This window comes from Chamaea fasciata, unplaced genomic scaffold (assembly GCF_029207755.1).
Source record: "Chamaea fasciata isolate MVZ Bird 193981 ecotype frontalis unplaced genomic scaffold, bChaFas1.0.hap1 SCAF_21, whole genome shotgun sequence".
NCBI classification, from domain to species: Eukaryota; Metazoa; Chordata; class Aves; order Passeriformes; family Sylviidae; genus Chamaea; species Chamaea fasciata.
The window spans coordinates 9,320,930-9,341,428 of record NW_027094106.1 but is presented as its reverse complement, the minus strand read 5'-3'; the positions used below and the strand labels follow the sequence as shown (position 1 = coordinate 9,341,428).

At 48.0% G+C, this 20,499-nt stretch overlaps 1 protein-coding gene across 2 annotated transcripts; it reads right to left on the bottom strand.

The window, feature by feature from the left end:
- Positions 1 to 797: 797 nt before the first annotated feature.
- GGNBP2 (gametogenetin binding protein 2) lies at positions 798 to 18,330 on the bottom strand. 2 transcript variants are annotated; one of them, XM_066201923.1, is made up of 14 exons: positions 18,254 to 18,330; positions 17,459 to 17,601; positions 13,599 to 13,679; positions 11,643 to 11,896; positions 10,929 to 11,027; positions 8,469 to 8,582; positions 6,490 to 6,699; positions 5,170 to 5,344; positions 4,086 to 4,280; positions 3,389 to 3,539; positions 3,020 to 3,145; positions 2,786 to 2,937; positions 2,157 to 2,405; positions 798 to 1,471 (listed from the first exon to the last, which is right to left on the bottom strand). In XM_066201923.1, exons 2-14 carry the CDS (start codon positions 17,549 to 17,551, stop codon positions 1,268 to 1,270), a joined length of 2,103 nt encoding a protein of 700 aa, XP_066058020.1. In that variant the 5' UTR covers positions 17,552 to 17,601; positions 18,254 to 18,330; the 3' UTR covers positions 798 to 1,267. The 2 variants fall into 2 exon arrangements, with proteins under 2 accessions (XP_066058020.1, XP_066058021.1); XM_066201924.1 differs by having other exon boundaries at positions 6,496 to 6,699.
- Positions 18,331 to 20,499: the final 2,169 nt, after the last annotated feature.

Below are 20,499 nucleotides of genomic sequence, written 5' to 3'. Positions count from 1 at the left end.
GGCAGGTTTGGGAATGTGATAACAGGGATGGCCTGTTCCCCTGTCATGGCAGGTTTGGGAATGTGATAACAGGGACGGCCTGTTCCCTTGTCATGGCAGGTTTGGGAATGGGACAACAGGGATGGCCTGTTCCCCTGTCATGGCAGGTTTGGGAATGCGACAACAGGGATGGCCTGTTCCCGTCATGCCAGGTTTGGGAATTGAGGTCCTTCCTAGAACAGCAGGTTGTGAGGGAGTCTCCTCTATGCTCGGGATGGATGAGTGGAGCATGAACCCAGCGAGGATTGGAGAGGGATGGGATGGGTGTGGGGAGAACAGAGGATGAGCAGCACGGTGAAGGGGCTGTTATCCCCCTCCCCAGGGCCCAGGATGCTCAAATAATTCCCAGGAATTATTTCTGCACGAGGAAAGGGATTGATTGGAAGAGGCAGAAGTATGGGTATAGAGTTGATGAAAGAGAAGGGCGGGGTTTAACAACACCCCAATCTGCACCCTCCAAATCCAACCCCCTCCCCAAAGTGTGCTGTGCTCCTGATGCCAGGATCTCCAGAGCTCATCCCTTATCCCAGCTCCTGGAAGCAGCGCAGGCACCTGATGCCCAGCAGTGCCAGGTTGGGACAGTGCCACCAACACAGGCACACACCCTGCTGGGCTGGCAGCACCTCCAGCATCCCCAAACCACATCCCTGGAGCAGCACAGAGCCTGCTTTCCATGGATTTGTCCTTTCCCAGACCAGTTTTCCCCACCTCCAGGGCAGGAATTGAGCACTCCGAGTACAAACACAGACACCCACCTCTACTATGCATATTAATAAATATTCTTTATTTAAATTTTTGCACATTGCGCTTTAACATATTACATCCAAAACATTTTGCAAATGGATGTCTACTTTGTAAAATCTTATATTCAGCTCCTTGTCATTCTGTACAGAATTATAGGTACAACATTACTTTGCCACTAGTTTGCTTTTTGTAAGTCTCACAGGAAGAGAAACATTGAATGAAAAGAGATGGCTTAAATTAGAAGAGAGGCTTGCACAGCTACTCAACTAAAGATACAAGCCTGGAGAAAGAACAAAATTAAGGAAATCACCTCCACCAGCCTCCCCCCTGGAAAAAAAAAAAAAAAAGAAAAAAAAAAAGGAAAAAAAAAAAAGAATCACATTAATTTAAGATAAAATTTTGCCGTAAGTCACTAAATTAAGTTTGGAAGGAGAAGGCGCAGTAGTCATCTCGAGTTTCAGTGACAGACAGAGTTGTGTTGGGTTCAGTTGGCTCCAGCTGTTGCCAGCCAGCTGTTGCAGACGGGCCCCTTGTGGTCGTTGAGGCGACAGTACTTGTTGAACTTCTCCTTCAGGTGCTGCCGGTACTGCTCCCGGTTGCTGTAGAAAGACTTGTTGTTTGCCATGAAGGATTGGATCTCATCCTGGGAGATGAACAGTTCCTCATCAGAAGTGCACTCTGACTCATCCTGCAATGAGAACGGGGATGTCAGAGCTCCAGCGCTGCCCTGCTGTGCAGCACATCTGTCCCCAGCCTTTCCCCGCCACACCAAATCCCAGCTGGCTCGTCTGGACACCCCGCTCACACCGGGCTCCGCTGGTTTGGGGTGAGAAACAGCCAATTCAGCCATGAAACGGAACCAAATCCGCTCCAGGCTTAGCACATTCCCATGGGAAGGGGATGGATTTTATCAGAGGGTTTTGGGGGAAAGGTGAGGAAAAAAAAAGGAAGGAGGGCGAGAGAGAAAAATATGGGGAGGGAAGACGAAAAGAAAAAAGGAAGGAAAAGGAAAAAGCAGGGAAAGAAAGCAAAGGATCTAAATAAGTGGAAGGAGAAGGAAAGGGAAGGAGAGAGAAGAAAGCTGCCCAAGGAGGCTGCAGTGGGAAGTAACATTCGAGGCCTGAAGGCAGCAGTAATGCCCACGTCATGTTACGGAATAATGCAATCCTTGACAATGAGCACTTACAAGTTCTGTCACTGCATTCCAGTGACAACTTCTCCTCCTCTGCAAAGCATTCAATTATAACCTTCTCAAGGAACATGCACCAGGAACTGAACACTGGGACTCAGCTCCTCACTGGGAGTTGAGTTCTCAGCCCCAAAGACTAAAGCGGGATGCTACAACCTCCAACTCGAAGGCAGCGGTTACTTACAAGGAGTTCCACTAAGCTTTTGGCACCTTTTCCAGTATCAGGGACAAGTGACATTTCTGTAGGTTCTGCAAACTGTGACACATTTTTCATATGCTCAAACCAAGGCAACTGCTGGCCGCTTTTGTCTGCGCTACAGCAGCTCTCGGCGTGTGTGTCTTTGGTCTTGTCGCGGTGAAACTCTGTGTGCGTGAGATTTCCTGAGGTCTCTCTGCTACCTGCATCTGCCAGACAGCTCCCAAGCTTCTGAATCTGCAATGGAACAGAGCCTGCAGTCAACTGCCAGAGGTGTTTGATGGGGGATATTCCAGTTTGAGATGGAAGCAGAGGGAAGGGAGGAAGGTTTAGAGGTGAGCAAGGGTAGATATTTGTATCGATATTTAAACGTGTGCCTGGGGAGCTGGGGGGTGGCACATCCAGTGGGACTGAGGTAAAGTGCACATGCTTAGGAACACAGAAGAGACTCCCCCACAACCTACTACTCTAGAAAGGACCTCAATTCAAAACTTGGGATGCCAAGGGAACAGGAGATCCCCCTGCTGTCCCATTTTCGATCAGAATTTAAAATCCTTACGTAGCTACTTTCAAACGAAAGCATTTAGAGAAGCATCTGGCAGAGCCATGTTCCTTACGTGGTCATTCTCACACTTCAAAGCTTTACTTTTCTTTTTCTTCTTTTTGTTTTTGCCTTTTGTGTTACTCTCCTCCGCATTAGCCCAGCACTCCACACAGCTGTCTCCATCCTCCTCCTTGTCGTCGCAGCGATGGACGCAGCCATCGTCCCCTGCAAAACACAGCCAAGTTCCCTCTGAGCTGCTGCGGCTCTGGGGGATAGCGAAGCATCGTTCTCTTCTTCCCAAACCTACCATTTTCATCATGGTTGCAGATGCCCTCAGTGCAGGCCACGTCCGAGCCCTCCCGGGACCCCGTTTCGCTGCCCTCCATGCTCGAGGAATAGCCACAGTCGCTGCCAGTACAGTGTGGAGATAAACCTGAGACAGAGGCCAAAATTACTGCCTTCTGTAGGAACTGCTGCACCTGCTTTACTTATGCCTCTAACAAGAAAGAATTCAGAGAACCCCAAACAGGTTTGGGTCGGAAGGGTCCTTAAAAATCACCTCGTTCCACCCCCTCTGCCACGGGCAGGGACTCCTTTTTAAAAACAGGTGATCACTGTTCGCCCCATACATGGCAAATGCTTTATAAAAAATGAAAAACACTAACACTGAACATACCTTTCTTGATTTTAGGTGAGCCTAATAGGGTACCACTACTAGGACAAGTGCAAGAAGTGCTTTCATTAGTAACAATTACTTCTACACAGTTGTTGGCTTCTTCGGTGCTACCACAGGCTTTGCAGCTGCTTTCCGTGAAGTTTGAGTTCTCCTTCAAACAGAAACAAAAAACACTTGCAGGCACTGAAAGCAGCTCAAGCCAGCATTCCTGTAAAGAATACTCTTTCCATGAGAAAAACCAGCTGATACTGACTGATAACAGCATTGCTTAGAATTCTTCACGAGTACAACACAACTAAACAAAACCCCAACCAGTTCACCTCAACCCATTAAGGGCAGCCAAGGGATCCTGAGTAATAATAATTGCACTTCAAGATTCCCCCCACTCTCCAAAAATTCAATGGTAATTTGTCTACGAGCAGCATTTGAGTCCCCAGGTTCTGAGTGATCTTTAAGAAATCACAGTGGAAAAATAATTTGGCATAACCTGAACCTCAGATTTAGGATTTAAAAAAAGCCCCCCACCCAATCAAATCCCAAAAACTGAGGAGTCCCAGGTAACTACTTCACAAAGGCTCTGCTCATCTGAAATTAAATTCCACCAGGGACCAAAATACAATAAAATCCCTCAAGAATTCTACCATGGAACAGAGATGGATGGATGGAGGCCCAAAAATCCCCAGCTATCCACGCTTACCTTTGCCTGATTGATTTCCTTCTCTTCCGCTGCCTGCAGAGGAGCAGGGATCTCACACACGCATTTATTTTTCCGTCTGTTCTTCCGCTTTTGGCGTTTCTTCTCTTGTTTAAGCTCTCTCACTCTCTCCTCTTCTGAAAACTCTTCACAGAGCTGCTCCAATCGACTAATGCCCTGCACTTTTTCCACAGCCATCTGTTTACAAGAGATCCAGTCACAGGAGTTTTCACAATTCAAGCTTTTACATTTATAAAAAAGGAGAAGGGAAACACAGCCAGCAATGAAATCCCAGTAACAGAATTATTGGCTGCAGCAGAAAAATGCCCACCCACGTGCAGTCACTCGGTTTAGACTGCTGGAAACTCAGGAGTGGGGGAGCTCTGGGTTGCACCTGTGGATCAAATTCACATTTTTCAGTGAAGACTTGCAGATTTTAATGCATTGCTGGGTCTGTGATACTCTGATCCTAAAAACTCCAAGAAGTAACCGGCTCAATGATTTTTCCCAAACTGATTTTCTTCCTCCTTCTCTGGTGTTTTAGAAGTTTTCAGAGAGAACAGTTCTTATGAATGGAAGATGAACATTAACAGATCCATGTCATATAAACTGGTAATTAATATTAAGGTATTGGTGTATGTTAAAGGAGTTCTGTCTGAAGCTCAGGATCCCAACAGGATCAGAGTGCATCTGGAACAAGCTGAACACAAGAGTTTGCAACCACTTTTGTAATTCAAAAGCTCATCCTCCATTTTTACTCATAAACCAACCAAAAACCGTTGCAGCCTGAGCTACTTCAAATGCAATCAGGTAGAAAAACAGAATTAATAACACAGAAGGCTCAGTGTACTGGAATGGGCAGCTTGAAAGTAAAAGCAAGCCTCAACCTTTTATATTCCAGTTTATTCCACATGGGAACACACTCCAGTTGTGCAGTGCACGGATGTCACACAACTGAACAGGGGATTGACTGCAACGCCCTTGACACTCCTGCCAGCCCAGTGCTAGAAAACAAATTCCAGTGATGAGGGGGGCCCAGTTTCTGCAGCAATTCAGACACCAGCTGGACAAAACTCCATGTTTTTACCTCAAAGCTCTTGCGTAAAGCATCAACCCCCAGGTAGAAGAGCATCTGCCACGTCTGCTCCTCAGCCCGCAGCTTCTGCCAGATCCGGTGCAACCTCTCGTAGAGGTGGATGCCCAGGCAGGTGAGAACCTCCTCCTGGGCTATGTCTATTGTCTTGGCGTGCCTCTCTCTCCGTCTGGGGGAAAGGGGAAGCAAAGCACAGCACTGTTAGAGCAGCTGGAGGCCAAGCAAGGGATCAAAGCAGGGCCCACGTGTGTTCTCTGCAGGTACCGCTGCAGCTGCGTTTGCAGGAGCAGCCTGGCAGGGCTCTGCTGTGCTGCATGCAGATGCAAAATAGAAAGGAACAGCTCAAAGCCGCACCACTGTGCCTGGCCACCCCTGGCTGCAGGTGTCACACCCTGCCCTTCCCAGGAGGGATCAAGAGTCTAAATGCCAGAGATGCATTTCTTTTGTGTCCTAACATTTGCTGGAGTTCACAGTGATTATTTCACCACCAGTTAGCTCAAGCTGAATAAACACCCAGGGAGTTTTGTACATTACTTACCGTGCAGAGTGAAAACATTTCAGTACTAATCTGATCATTATCCATCTATTACCTATGAACCTGGTCAATCTGTTAAGGGGAAAACTACTGTGAAAGAATTTACCCTCCTCATTAAACAGTTATAACTGAGCTTTAAAGGTATCGAGGTTGGAACCAGGTGATCTTTTATGTCACCTCCAACTCATTCTATGGTTCTCCAGCACTGAGCTCAGTCCTCACTGGAAACTCCGTCCTTCCCACTGGGAACCCAGTCCTGCCCACTGGGAACCCAGTCCTGCCCACTGGAAACCCAGTCCTGCCCACTGGAAACCCAGTCCTGCCCACTGGGAACCCAGTCCTGCCCACTGGGAACCCAGTCCTGCCCACTGGGAACCCAGTCCTGCCCACTGGAAGGTTTTAAGATGCTTAAAAAAAGGTTCAGAAACACACAAATGGCAACAAAACTAACTCGCAAACTTGGCATTTGGCAAAACTCAACCAAGGCTCTCTTTCTATTTCGCATGTGTGCACACCTCAGTGGACAAAAGCAGGCAGCTCTGGGAAGCGAACAACAAACTGGGAGACGTTTGGTAAAGCTCCTTCCTCCCAAAGCACAGCCGAAACCCTTCCAAAGCGCGCTCTCCCTCTCTCCGAGCCTCACACCAAACCACAAACACCCACAACCACGAATCCATCACAAAAGCGGCACAAAAAAAAAAGCCACTTTGGGCAAAGACATCGAGGAGTCAAATAAAAGAAGCAAAGCGCTAGATAGCCCACTCTAGCCAATTACATACTCATACCCTCCTGCGAACTCGGGCTCGGCCCGGCCCAAGAGGTGCGCGATGAAGTCGGTCTCGCAGCACACGTGGATGTGGCGCTCGTGGGGGCAGCAGCGCAGCCCCTCGTACAGGGCAGCACAGTAGCCCTTCTCCTTGCTGCAGTCCAGCTCCCCGATCAGGATGTTGTAGGCACGCAGCACTTTGTTCTTGCAGTCGGTGCAAAACCTGCGGGGAAGCACAGAACGGGGCTCAGCTCGTCCGAAAAAACGCGGCGGGTGCGCGGTGATGGGGCTGAGCTGGGGCGCTGCTTCAAAAGCTCCAATTATTGTAATGTTTGGGCTGTTATCCACCTAAATTGACCATGAATTATCCCACCTACTCCACATTATTAACCTGGGTATCAAGCTTGCATCCTCTGAAGCGAATCCTTGGTTTGAAGGAATTCGACTCAAATACGAGAAATCTCCGCAGAAGGAATTCCCACACAGAATTCAACTCAAGGATCAGAAATCTCCACACAGAATTCAACTCAAGGATCAGAAATCTCCACATAGAATTCAACTCAATGGTCAGAAATCTCCACAGAAGGAATTCCCACATAGAATTCTACTCAAAGATCAGAAATCTCCACATAGAAATCTACTCAAAGATCAGAAATCTCCACAGAAGGAACTCCCACACAGAATTCCACTCAAATATGAGAAATCTCCACAGTGAGCAAACCAGGGCAAAATCCCTCTCTCAAGTAACACACGCCACATGACCTTCTAGCAATTCTTTCAAAGTGTACTCAGGTGAGTGATAAGAAACGAGGCAAAGTTTCCTCTGGTGCCTGCTGTACAAAAGTGATCCTCGTTGCCACTACAAACATATTTTGAATTATTAGATTTGCTGACGGCCAAACGAGGGTTATTTATGACACAACGTACCCATTTTAAACATGTGACAGCTCCTGTGTGACAGGAGTGCACTTTATAATTAAAATACAAGCAAAATAAGCTCATTCTGTGCCATAAGAGGAGCAACCTTCAAGAGGCTACAGGATCTCTTGCTGGATGACTCTAAAAATGCAAGTCAGACAAGCTGCTCACATTTCAGCTCAGAAAGCTGGCTGCCCATGCCAGCTCTGGATGGTTTTTGGTTTTTTTTTCCCCTTTCCCAGCGTCTCCAGCCACTTGACAGCACTAAGTCAAACATATTTTGCCGTTAGAGCTACGATACCTGTCCGCTTTCCGCGGTGGAAGGAGAGAAAACAGCAGTATTATTGCAGGTTAGCACCAGGAAGGCAGCCAAGGCAGTGTTTAATGTCACAGGAGATTAAAGTTATTTTGTTTCCAAAGTGTTATTTCCACAGCACCGCCGCCCCCGCGCCCATCTGTGCCCCCACAGTTCATATCAGAACCTTGAGACTGCTGGAAATTAAAACTTTTCAATCAGCAATGGCAGCTCCTGTGCACATGCAACTGTAATTTAATGGTTTATTTCTGCCCTGCCGGAGAGATTTAACGGCACCAGGCAGAAACAAGTGGTTTAAAGCAGTGCTTTAAAGGCAACGCCGAGCCTAAAATCTGCTGGCACTAGCGCAAGTTCACAGGATTTTGAAATGGCACATACTCCCTGAAAATCCTAAAAACAGGCGCAGCCCAAGAGCAGTGAAAGAGTGAATGAGAACACACGGGTTTTGAACATTAAACTGTAAATCATCATTTAATCCTAGCCCAAAAATTAAAAAAAAATTAAGACAAGCAGCTACAGCTTCATCAGAGGTCTCCACGTCTTCCCTTTCATTAAACACAAAGAATATTTCACCATCTTTGCCTCATCAACCATCCAACCATCCCAGTGCAGCCTGGCACAGTCCCCCCATCACCACCAAGCTGAGATATTCAGTTTCACACGGAAAAGAACAAAAAATCCTCTACGTTTTGAGCTTTTTTATCTCCTAAAAAGATGTATTTGCCCCGAGGCAGGTGTGGCTTGCCCCTCTCACATACCTGTGTTTCCTTAGGTAGGTTTCTAACGTTTCTAGGAGACAGCTGGAGTCAATCAGAACCACTTCATCCCTGCACTCCTGGGACATCAGCTCCCACACATCCATCCAGCAACCCCTGCAAGGCAACAAAACTCCGCATTACCCTGCTGGGGGGTCAGCAAAGCAGCCCAGCAGAGCCTCATTCTTTACCTGACCGCTCCGTGGGAAGGTCCATAGCAGAAAATGATGCTACACTTGCCCTCTTTCTTCTTCCTGTCTTCTCTACTTTTCTTAACTGCTCTTAATTTCTTTGAACTGAGTCTGCTACTGCTCCTTTCACTGTCACATAGTATTACCAAACATTTCTCAGACCTATAATATACATATTGTCAGCCAGTTATTTTTTCCTAAACAAATCCGATGGAAAAGGCTGCTCTGTTCCTTAATTTAATCTGAAGTTTTTATAGGTTAAGGCCTTAACATCTGTCAAAGTTTGGGTGAGAACTGAGGTGCAAATTCTGCTGTCCGTGTTTATATCCCAGACTCATCAAGACTTTGTAATGCTACAGCTGCAAAACAGCCATGATTTTCAGAATTATTACTTTAAGCATGAACACACACAAGTTTCAATGCTTGTCAGCTGAAGACAATTTAGTAAAAAAAAAAAAAAAAGAAAAAAGCAAAACAAAACCAAAAAAGAAACAGCCCCAAAAAACTTTCACCATAAAACACCCGACCTCGAATTTCAAAAATTTGTTAAGAATATCAAAATAACTTTACAACTCACTTCTGGATGTGCTAAAATTGAGCCAAAAATGGACTTTAAACAACGAGCCATGGTTACTTTACAGGCTTGTCTACAGCTGACACTTCATCAGAAAGGTGATTTCTGCCTCATGGCTACAACAGAGCAGGAAAACGGGCAGCAGCAGCCCCATTTGCTCATTAGAGGAGTTCCATGTGCCATCACCCCCTTTGCCAGGTCAGAGGGCTTGCATTTAGCGGAGTTTCAAATGCTCCTGAGCCCCAAGTGCAGCTGAGGAGCCAAAAGCCAGGCACAGACTGAGGACATCAAGAAACCCTCAAGTGGCATTAGCTGCTTACATAACTCCTCTAATTAAACACCCAGCTCCAGCTCAAAGCCTTTTTTGTGCGCAGGAAATGCCCAACAGATGCAACTCATCCGAAGGAGTTTCTTGTGTAAAGACGTGGAGCAGGAGCTCTGCGTTGGTAAATGAAGTTTGCTCTGTGACACCTGGGTGCCTCCAGAGCCTGTGTGTGCCCACGGCAGGGAGATTTGTCTTCCAGCATGAATTGTGGAATTAAAAGCAGCATTTTCCTCTCTATTCATTCAGCTTCAGCATAGTTCTACCTTGCCAAAGTGCTAACTGCAGGTTCCACAGCATCTGTTCTCACACAGAAAAGATTAAGCTTACTAAATAGAAAAAAAAAACAAACCCAAAACCCACTTTCATGATGCTATGAATTTGCTTTATTTAAAAAAGAAATGTGTATATATATATGTATAGACATCCCTACACTCTCAGGATCATGTGTACCATAAGCTTTAAACTAATTTTGTGAAAGGCCTGTAACCACCATATAATAGAAGATAATGATTAGTTCCCAATATCCTCAAGCAGCACAAGCAAAAATCAAGTGTCAAACGCCACATGCCTGGTATCCCAGGGGATTTAACTAAACCCAGAGAGACTCCAATCTGCACAGAAAAATACATGTCCTGTAACTGGAAACCATGAGCAAGCTTTCACAGGTTGGAGGCTTAACCAGCAGCAGAACACAGCTGAGTAAGAACTGAGTAAAAAAGGTCCAAACACTCCAATTAAGCCCAAGAGACTAATTTATTGGTCATCACTTGAAAAAAAAATACATAAAAGGAGCCACCCTGCAAACAAGAAACCTCCTCAAAATCCACAACAGATTTACAGGGAGTGTTTTTCTGCTTAACCAGCTGGAATAAATCATTTCAACCTCAAGACAGAGGCATATATGCATATTGTTCAGTGGTGTATTCAAAACACGCTGTCACTTCTGAGAAAATACATTTTCTGGAGTTCCAGTTTTAACCCTGCGTCCAACCACAATAAAGCCCTCGGTTAACAGTTGTGCAAGGCATTCTTAATAATCCCAAGCAAAATTATGAATATTTATTTAGCATGTACCCTTTGACCCCAGTGTGAGAAAATCTGCTGAGGAACCATTTTGGTCTAGACAAAAACCAGTTTGTCTTTCTAGAGCAGTTTGTATCACAGGGCAGGAGCCATCCATGCCCTGAGCATGTCCAAAACTCCTGCTGCTTCTCTTGCTCTCCCCAACAACTATTTAGCTCTGCTACAATCCAACTGCTGCCCTGGCAAACAGATCAGAGCATAAAAATTGATCTCAGTGCTTAAAAATAAATTAGTCTCAATACTTTGCTTCCTGAAAATATTTCAGGTGTGCATGTTAAACACAGACTTACCCCAAAGGTTTTGGTTTGTGTGTGTCCAGGGAGTGTAGCTGACACCTCTTGTTCTTCTTACTTTTGGGAATTGCATCAATCATGTCATTCAGTTTGGACCTATGGGGGGGGGGAAAAAAAGTGAGGAACTTTGAAAACCACTGGATCAGGTTACAGCACCTCACTCTCCCCATTTTAATCTCCTCAGCTCTGCACTAACCTTCCCTACTTTCCCTGCTAACTGGAGCAAGAAGAACGAGCTGAAGCCAACTGGAAGGCCAAGGCACACTGTGCTGAGCACTCACTGTTTGCTCTGCTGACAGCTCAGGAACTTAATGGCACCGGGGCATTTATTGTGCTCACCAAGCCCAGAAGGTTTCACTTTCTCAGTGCTACCCTTTCCACCCAAGAGCAGCAAACTTTGGTGGAAAAAAAAAAAATTAACACTTTAATTTCATTTCTCCACGTGCCAAGTAGCGAGGCAAACACTTCCTCCAGAGACCAGGAAAACCCCGCAGCGCCTGGATCAAGATTAACCACCCAACACTAAATACTGGCATCTTCCAACTGCAACCACGGAACTGCAACTAATCAAAGATAAGGTTTGCTGTTTTACTCCCCAGTTTAGGCAACGATTAGGTGTAATGATGGATGTTGAAGAGGAGAATGTGTCGTGACAACTCAAAGGTGAGGCGCACAGAGCGGGGACGGCGCGAGGACCTGGCAGACACTGACCCATGCACGTAGAAGAGCGTGTAAAGCTTCTTGGCATCAGTCATGCAGCTGCGGGTGACTGAGAGCACCCCCTTGGGCCCCACGGTGAGGGGTTCCAGGGCAGGGTTCCCTGACTCCACCAGCTGGGAGAAGAGGCGCTCCACGCTGCGCCGGCAGCCCACGCACGGCACCAGCTGCGACAGCGCGCTCAGCACCTCCCGCGACGTCACCATCATGGCAATGTTCAGGTCCTGCTGCTTCAGCATGCTGTGCCTCTGCAAAAAAAAAACCAAAAACAGAAAAAAAAATGTAAAAACCCACACCAAAATAAAAATCACATCGTTCAACGCTCATTCTCTGGTTTATTCCTGCTCTTTGTTGCCTCCTTTTGCCGCAAATGTTGGTTGGGAATAACCGGCCCGGTTGGGAAATGTTTGTTCTCCAGCTCAGCACAGATGTTGTAGGGAAAGGTCTCACACACACACACACACACACACACACACACACACACACACACAAGTGCAAGCTCTCATCTTCTGCTCACACTCCTTTTATCTTTGGCACGTGGGAAGGAAGTTCAGGAACGCTCCTTGGCATTTATGGAAATCTCATTTACAACCAACTTGCTCTGCTCAGACCATGACAATCCAGCAGTGTTTTTCCTGGAAGGCTAAATGCCATTTCCCATTACAACCCTACTAGCTGGAGTTAAAGACAGCACACATTTGAAGCCTTTGACTTCAACAGTGAACATCCAATGCCTGCTATGAAGAGAAGATTAATGAGCACACCTTCCAATACTGCTTACGTCAGTAAACAATTGTAGATGTGTCTCCTGGCCCCTGGGTCAAACACATCCAGGCACACGTCCTCACAAAAATCACACACCCTTCTTGTCCTTCTCACTGCTCAATTACTGCCTTGGCTTTCAGCAGCCCTGGAGTGCCACCAGCAGAGCTGTGCAGAGCAGAGAGTCCCTTCCTCACACCCCAACACACAAACCCACACTTGAGCTGTCTCAGCACAGGGAATGCCATGGCTCCAGAGCATTTTCTGTATTATTGTCACATCACGCCACTCAAACACTCCTCGTGCACAAAGGACTTGCCACAACTCCTGGGGAAAGGAAGAAAAGACCACACAACACAGCAGAACTCACATCCACCGGAAAAGGAAAGTGTTCTCAGCTCCTTCTATGCAACATGGAAAGCAGAGGCACCATCAGGTAACATTTAAGGTTTGTGCTCTTAGAGGAAGGCCCATTAAACCATCTGCCAAGCACTATCACTCTGCAATAACCCTCTTTCCTGTAATTAATTGCAGGAGCCACAGCAAAGCAGGAACGAGCTATTTTCACAAGGCAGGCCCACTTGGCATGCAGCACGTGTCTGCACTGCTGCTGTCAACCCTGAGTGAGGCCACGCAACTGCAGAGCAGCAAACTCTGCCCCTCTGCACACCCACTGGCACCACTCTGCAGCTGCTACAGGTGCTACAGTCATTTGGCACAGCAGTTCCTAGGATTAAAGTTTCTGGGGTACCAAAAACCAACTCTCACTACTCGTCTATCTAAGATCTACAAATTGGCACACAAATTCCATTCTTACTATGGGCACTCATAGTAAGAGCCCAACCTCAGGCAATCCACGCTTTCATTTGAGAAGGCAGCTCAAAACAGCTCAGGAAAATAAAAATCAAGATGTGTTTAGAAGCTGTAGCTCCCGCTGTAAGCTCTGACCTCTCAGACATGCTCTGAACTCTCAGACAAGTCTCATGTCCTGCCTGCTGACAAGACAGTGCAATAAATGCCGTGGAATCCAGAGCACAACTGAACCCAGTGCACTTTGGTACCAATGTGAGATTGCTCCCAGGTGCTGACGTGTCTGAGGCATTCCAGGAGTCACAACCTCCCTGGAAAAGCAAAAACACAAACCTGAGGAAAGCAAAAATCTCGCTCTTCTCAGGAAGCATTATTTACCTGGATGAACTGTTTCAGTTGTGTACTGTTACTCTGGTGTCCATCGAGGTTCAGCACGTTATCAGGAAATTCCATCACCATCTATACAAGAGAGGAAAAACAACTTAAAGAGGAGCTTTCAGACAAAACAAACAAACAAACAAAAAAAGCCAAACAGAGCATGAATTGTTTTACTTTCTTGGGGGAAATAAGACTGAAATTATGTTAAATGCTCACTCTTTTCACATAATTACTGGAGCTTGGGCAAGGATAAAAGTAAGTGTTTCAGATAGTGGATGTTTCAGCAAAGTAATAAATGCTTCATTAATATAATGTTCTAGAAGCAGTTTATAAATGGAAACTCTTAAATAGCTGTTGGAAAGCAAGAGTTGCTAAATGGACCATCAATATTTATATTATCATCCACATGACTTGGGACCCTGCTTCAGTTAAAAAAAAAAAAAAAACAAAACCAAACCAAACAAACAAACAAAAACTTCAACACACTGAGATCCAAATGGACCCAACAGCTTAACTCAATTTATAAAGCTCTGAGGAAACAGTCACAACAGTTTAATGACAGAGTCGACTCCTCCAAAGGCTAATTTCAAACCATATTAACCCAACAAGGTACTCCAAGGCACAGTTTGCTTTGTGTGATTGCAGCTGCAACTCTCAAGAGGCTCCAAGCAAAATGTTAAGCCTACAGAACAATGTGATTACTTGTAAGTAATTAATAACATTTCTTATCAAATTACTGTGAAACAAAGAGGGCAATTTCTTGGGAGGAGGCAGAAATTGGGGAAGGAACTTTCAGCCAAAAAAAATCCAACCGTGCAAACACGGAATAAAATGCAAGCAGTTAGAAAATGTGTAAAGCCTGGCTTAGCTCTCTTCTCTGTCCAAACTGAGAAACAGGGAATTTGTCAATACTAATACTGGAAGCTCACTTTAAAATCTGAGAGACAAAACAACAACTTTGGTTATTAACCCCAAGGCAAATGAACACCAAATAAAACTGTCTGATTCACCCCTTTCCCTCCTTCCACCGTCCCTCAGCTGCCTGGGGAAGGCGGAATTCCCTGCTGGTGCTGAACTGCCACCACCACCTCCAGAGAACTCACTCACTCGCTTCTCCAGGCACTCAGCACCCCTCCAAAATGAACAGCATTTCCGTGAGCACAAGGCACAATTTTGCTGTCCCCTGTGCCCCAGTCTGAGCAGAGGCACAGCTGCCTCATCTCCGTGCAGAGCAGTGCCACAGCCACTGCCAATCCCAACCCTTCTCCAGCTTCCCTGAGCCATCCACACCAGTTTCTGCTGCAGGTTTGATGCTCCCTGCATCACTCATGTGGTGTTTCTGTGGGCCACGAGCTGCAAGCAAAAGTAAAAGCTCTACCTGCTAATAACAGAGACGAGATAAATCTGCCTCCTTCCCTCCCCCCCCATCACCTTCATCTCCCACTATCAGACAACACCCTGAGGTGTTTTGTACAACAGAGCAAAAGAATCAAAGGCTAAATTAATTCATGTGTCTGATGAGATTTTATTAAGTGGTTAAACATCAACCACCATCACACCCCGAAATGGAAGGGGGAAAAAAATAAAAAAATCCTGCAATACCACATCAAATGGAATGCCTTCTAGAAACCATAAAAGCTGCTTAAGGAATGAAAAGGGTTCAATATTGAAACCTCCTTTAATTTCTGGCTGAGGCAGAAGGAACGGGATAGTGTGGTGCTGGAGAATCGCCTCCCTGCACCGGAGCTGCTTCCTGGGCTACTACAAAGCAACAATCCCAGGTGAGGAGCACATGGGCCATCCACTCCTCATTTGCAATCACTAACTCATTGATTTAATTCCAGATTTAAGGGCCAGATTAACTCTCCCAGCCATCATTTTTAAAGTTTGAGTTTTCCAAGAGGTATCAGAAGCCCGTTACTATCAATAACCACCATTATTTTTTAAAGATGGTGCTGCAGAGGTAAAATTCTGTTTCAAAGACAGCTGCATGTCTTGTAATAGCTCTCATTAAGTATTTAAAAAATAAATTATAGATGACAGACAAGGAAGCTCAGAGTTCATTCACTTGCTTCTGCAGGTTTGTTTTTTAATAAAAGCCTCCAGAAACCACCGAGAAACCCAAGCACTTTGTGACAATAGCAACAGAATGACAATGACAATAAAATACAAGAAAATGGACACAAGGTAAGATTTCCTCACGGTGAAGATGACTTGCACTTGCATAAATGCCTTCCCTCCAGCTGGAGATAAAACTGATTTGCAGCTAGAGGACCCTTTCAATCATGAGGATTGCGGTGTAAAAAGCAGAAGAGGAGCAACAACACAGCGCAATTACACAAAGTTTGGGCCTGGTGTTAAATTCTGGGACTAAACCACAAATGGAATTTCAGGTCTGCTTGAAGCCATCCATCTGGGGGAGCTGAATTTTCACTCTCAACCTATCGCACACAACAAAAAATAACAAAGGCATGGCGAGTCCACAAGACACAAATTAATGGGGGATTTTTACAGGGAGCCCAGGAAGGAAAAAAAAATTAAAAAAGAGAGGAATCCAAGGGCTTTTATTAAAACCACATGAAAAATGAATGGGCACAATAACTTCCAAGGTGTGGCCAAGACACCAAAAAACCTCAAACTTGCACTGTTCCTGCACAGTGCTGGGTTCTCCAGCTCATCAGCACCTCTAGGAGAGGCAGAAACTGCTTTGGACAACTTTAGGGGAAACTTCACCCAATACCTGAACAGAGTTAACCAGAGAGAAGCCAAAAAGAGTGATTACATTTGGTAAATTAATAAAACGCCACCATGCAAATTGATCAACAATAAAACACGGCAAAAAGGACTTCCTTCAAATGCAGCAAAACCAGATGAAGGCATTCAACAGTTTCGTTCTGGAAGGTGGAAGAATGGTTTGGGGTGGAAAGGACCATGAAGATCATCCCTGCCATGTGCAGGGACACCTTCCTCAGCTGACAAAACTCAGGGATTCTTCCACCCTAAACATTAGAGGAGGGATTTAAATCACCCCCATTTTACATCACAACGCTTACTGTCCCACTGTCGAGAGAAATCAAACATTAATCATTAAAATACCAAACTACACTAAATGCAATATTGTTTTCAAGCTTTAAGAATTAAAAGAGCAGCTGGCTAGTTAGAGATTAATTTTTTTTTTTCCATTTGCTCGGCATCCTCCTACAATGCAATTTTTGAGCCTTCCCCTAAACTCACGAGGAGAAGGAGCAGACAACCTCCGAGCTGCACTTAGCAGATTTCTTTTCCCCACTGAACCTTCTGGAAAGGGCCGAAGCAGCACGTTTTCCAAAGCCACAGCAACACCCCGGAACGGGAACTCTCCTATCCGTAACATTTCTGCGAGCTCCACAACCCCGAGCCCCAAAAAACGCCTTCAGCCTTCTCTCCCCCGTTTAACAGCACAATAATCGGCCGGGGTTTTTTTTTGAATTTTTTTTATTTTATGCCGGGGTTTAAGGTTTAACATGGCTCCCTTCCTTTCCCAGCAGAAAAAAAAAAAAAAAATGGCTTTGCTCCACCCTTGAGCACCGAGCCACGCTCGTGGCTCCGGCACAACTTGTGCACAGGCCCCGGCACGGCGAGAAAACTCCCTCACCGCGCGGTTCACAGCCGGCCATCAGATAAAATAATTAAAAAAAAAAAAAAAAAAGTTGCCACATTCGGCTGCGTTAACCCCAAGTGTTGCAAAGTCCCGAAGATTAAGGAGCCCGAGGAGGAGGAGGAGGAGGCGGCGAGGCCCCGGCCAAAGGAGGAAAAGGCCCGGCCCGGGAATTGCAACACGCGGGCAACCAGCGGGACGGGCCCGCCGAGGGGGGACTCACCGTGAGGGTGTCATCGATGTACAGCGGGATCTGCCTTTTCTCGAAGGGGAACTCCTCCTCGCCGTCCCGGCACACCGCCACCAGCCGCGCCATCGCCGCCGCCGCCGCCGCTGCTGCTGCTGCCGCTTCCTCCCCGCTCCAGCCTGCGGGCGGCCCCGGCCGGAGGGAGGTAAACACCCGCCGCGCTTCCCCGCCACACTTTCACCAGCAGCCGGCAGCCAGCCTGCGCTCCCCATCGCCTGATTCACCACGGCCCACCCACCCCGCCGGGCCGGCAACGGGCCGGGGAATGCGGCAGCGAGCAGGGAACGGGGAGACGGTGATCCCAGCGGGGAGATGGAGCCCTACCGGGCGGGGACGGACACGGAGGGTTGGGAGGGGAGATGGAGCCCGCGGGGGAAAATGGAGCCGCCACGGGGAGATGGAGCCGCCGCCCCCCGCCCGCCACCGGCCCAGCGCGGCCGCCGGGACCCGCCCAGCCCGCCGCGGCTCTGCGGCTCCTCCGCCGCTCCCGGCCCGCCCCGGGGGGGGAACCGCCGCCTGCCCGGCGCTGTCCCGGCCGCCCCGCCGAGCGGCCCCGGCTCCCGCCCCGCCGCCTCCCCGCGGGGCCGCAGCCCGGCTGCCCCGGCAGACCCACCCCTTCCTCCCCGCTGCTGCGCGGCCTCGCCCGGCTCCCCCACGCGATGGCGGGGAGCGCCCTGCGCGGCCCCGAGCTGCCTCCCCTCCCTTTCCCCCCACCCCAACCACCACCACCACCACAACAGCAGCGCTGCCCCGCGGCCCGCGGGCCCTTACCGGCTGCTGGCGGCGCTGGGCGGCCCGGGCGCTGTGACAGGCGGGCGGCACCGCGGGTCCCAGAGCCGCCTCCTCCTCCTCCCCGCCCGCCCCGAGGCCGCCCCGCCCCGCTCTCGCGAGAGCCGCGGGCACCGCCCGGGCCCGCCCCGGCTACCGGCCACCACCGGCCGCCACCGGCCACCGGCCACCACCGGGTACCGGGTACCGGGTACCGGCCACCGGCCTGGCCTCGAGGGACGCGGGGCTGTGCCCGGAACGGCTCCCGGCACCGGCGGTTGGCCCCCGGGGCGTTGGGGGTTCCAACGAGCGGCACCGGGCCGGGCGTTACCGCCGCCTGCGAACGGCCCCGCCGGCAGCACGGGCTGATAAAAACTCAACGCTCTGAGGGTGTCCTGCGCAGGGATAAGCGCTGGGCTCCATGTCCTTGGGGCTCGCTAAATCCTCCGCTGCCCCGGCATCAAACGCAGCTCGGTGCTGGTGCCGGGCCAGGCAGGGCAGGATTTAACAGCTCTGCTTGGCGCCTGCAGCGCCCCAGTGCAGCCAGCCCGAAATCCTGTGCCTGCCTCAATTAAGCAGCCCAAAAAAACCAAAAAAAAAAAACAACCAAAAAACCCCAACAAACCCAAAGTCTTTCTTGAACTACTGAATAATACAGCTGACCTGTTCATTCTTGTTGTGTATGGGTATGGGCACTAAAGCCCTCACAAGAAAATGCAGGGGAGGTAATTAAGGAGCAGGATTCTATTTTTTTTTTCCTTGTGTCTGCATAAAAACGATGTTTAGTGGGGGAGTTAATTTACTCGAGCTGCTGGTGCAGCAGCTGTAAGGGGAACAACACGTGGAGTCAGGGTGCTGCAGGGTTTGCAGTCGGTGTTTTCATGGTTTTCCGCAGCAGAAAAGCCGGGGTTTGTAACGAGGGATAGTTTCTCCCACCAGAGCACTCTGATGAACTTCGGTCTTTGCAGGGATGTGCTTTCCTGTGCCCCAGAGCATGGCTGGTTCGCAGCAACAACAACGTTGTCCCAGGTTTTGTGTTCTTGGAGTGCACATCTATACGAAAAGCACCATTTCATTTCATACCGTTTTCATCCAGGGATTTTTAATTTTTTTTTTTTTTTTAAGTCGCTGGAACACGCGGCTTGTTTGTTATCTCCAAGGCGGTGGAAAGGCAGCCAGCCCCTTCTTGCCTTCATTTGCATGGCCCTCTTTGCCTGGAAGAAATACCTGTTCTCTGGGACAGCGTGGCTTTGAAATAGGATCCTGCCTGGAATCTTCGGGGCAACATCTGACTTCAAAAGAGGCTCTACTGCAGCTGGGAGAGGAGACATGCTAGAGTTGCTCCTTAAAAATAATGGGATGTGTTAAGAAGTTAGTGATGTTCAGTAAAAGGTTAAGGATAAATGTAATCAGCTCTACTCTCTCACCACATCCCAGCATTTTTCTGCCCTGCAGAAAGGTCATTTGGTGGAATTTATGGCAGCAAAGGCAAAACAATTTCTGTTTTCCTCTGCTATTGTTGAGGTAGGTGACACATTACGGCTGAACCATTAGTCTTCCTGCTTGAAGTATCTTGAACTTTTACTCGTTACGTAACAACTAAATAAAAGATCCTGATATTAAAAATATATACCTTTACTCTGTACAAAGGGTTCTTTGTCTAAACACAGCCCAGAGTGAAGTGAAATGCAGAGTTCCTTTTCCTCCCAGCCACCCAGCCAACAGCTGTGGAGGTGTGTGGAGAGCAGCAGTGTCCTGGCGTTCACTTCCCACATCTTTTCAAACCCCAGCAGAGCCGTTTGCTGCTCCTGTGATCAAAGGATGCTCCTCACTTGCCTCTCTGGGTTCTTTCAGAGGCCTGGGCAATTATCTTGTGTTCACAGGCTGAGCACTCAGCATTCATAACTGCACCAGTTGCTTCGGGGCAGAGCTCGCTGCATTTGTTATCGACGACAAGCAATGAGAATTAAGTGTCTCTCATTAACTCACTGCTGAACAGCTCGTGGAATCCCAGAATTATTTAGGCTGGAAAAGACCTCTGAGATCATCCTGTGACTGAGCCACACTTTGTGGAGCAGCACTGAGTGGCCACATCCAGTCATTCCTTGGACACCTCCCAGCGCCTGACCACACTTTCCACAGAGAAATTCCTCCTGATGTCCAACCTGGTGCAGCCTGAGGCCGTGTCCTCTCCCTCTGTCGCTTGCTGCCTGGGAGGAGAAATCAAACCCACCTGGCTACAACCTCCA

Bases quoted from the DNA above. Each gene is read 5' to 3' on its own strand.
- GGNBP2 (XM_066201923.1), bottom strand. From the start codon at position 17,551: ATGGCGCGGCTGGTGGCGGTGTGCCGGGACGGCGAGGAGGAGTTCCCC. The intron at 13,680-17,458 runs GTGAGTCCCCCC...TCTCTTGTATAG, and splicing joins ACATCGATGACACCCTCACG to ATGGTGATGGAATTTCCTGA. The intron at 1,472-2,156 runs GTAAGTAACCGC...TTCTCATTGCAG, and splicing joins AAAGCTTAGTGGAACTCCTT to GATGAGTCAGAGTGCACTTC.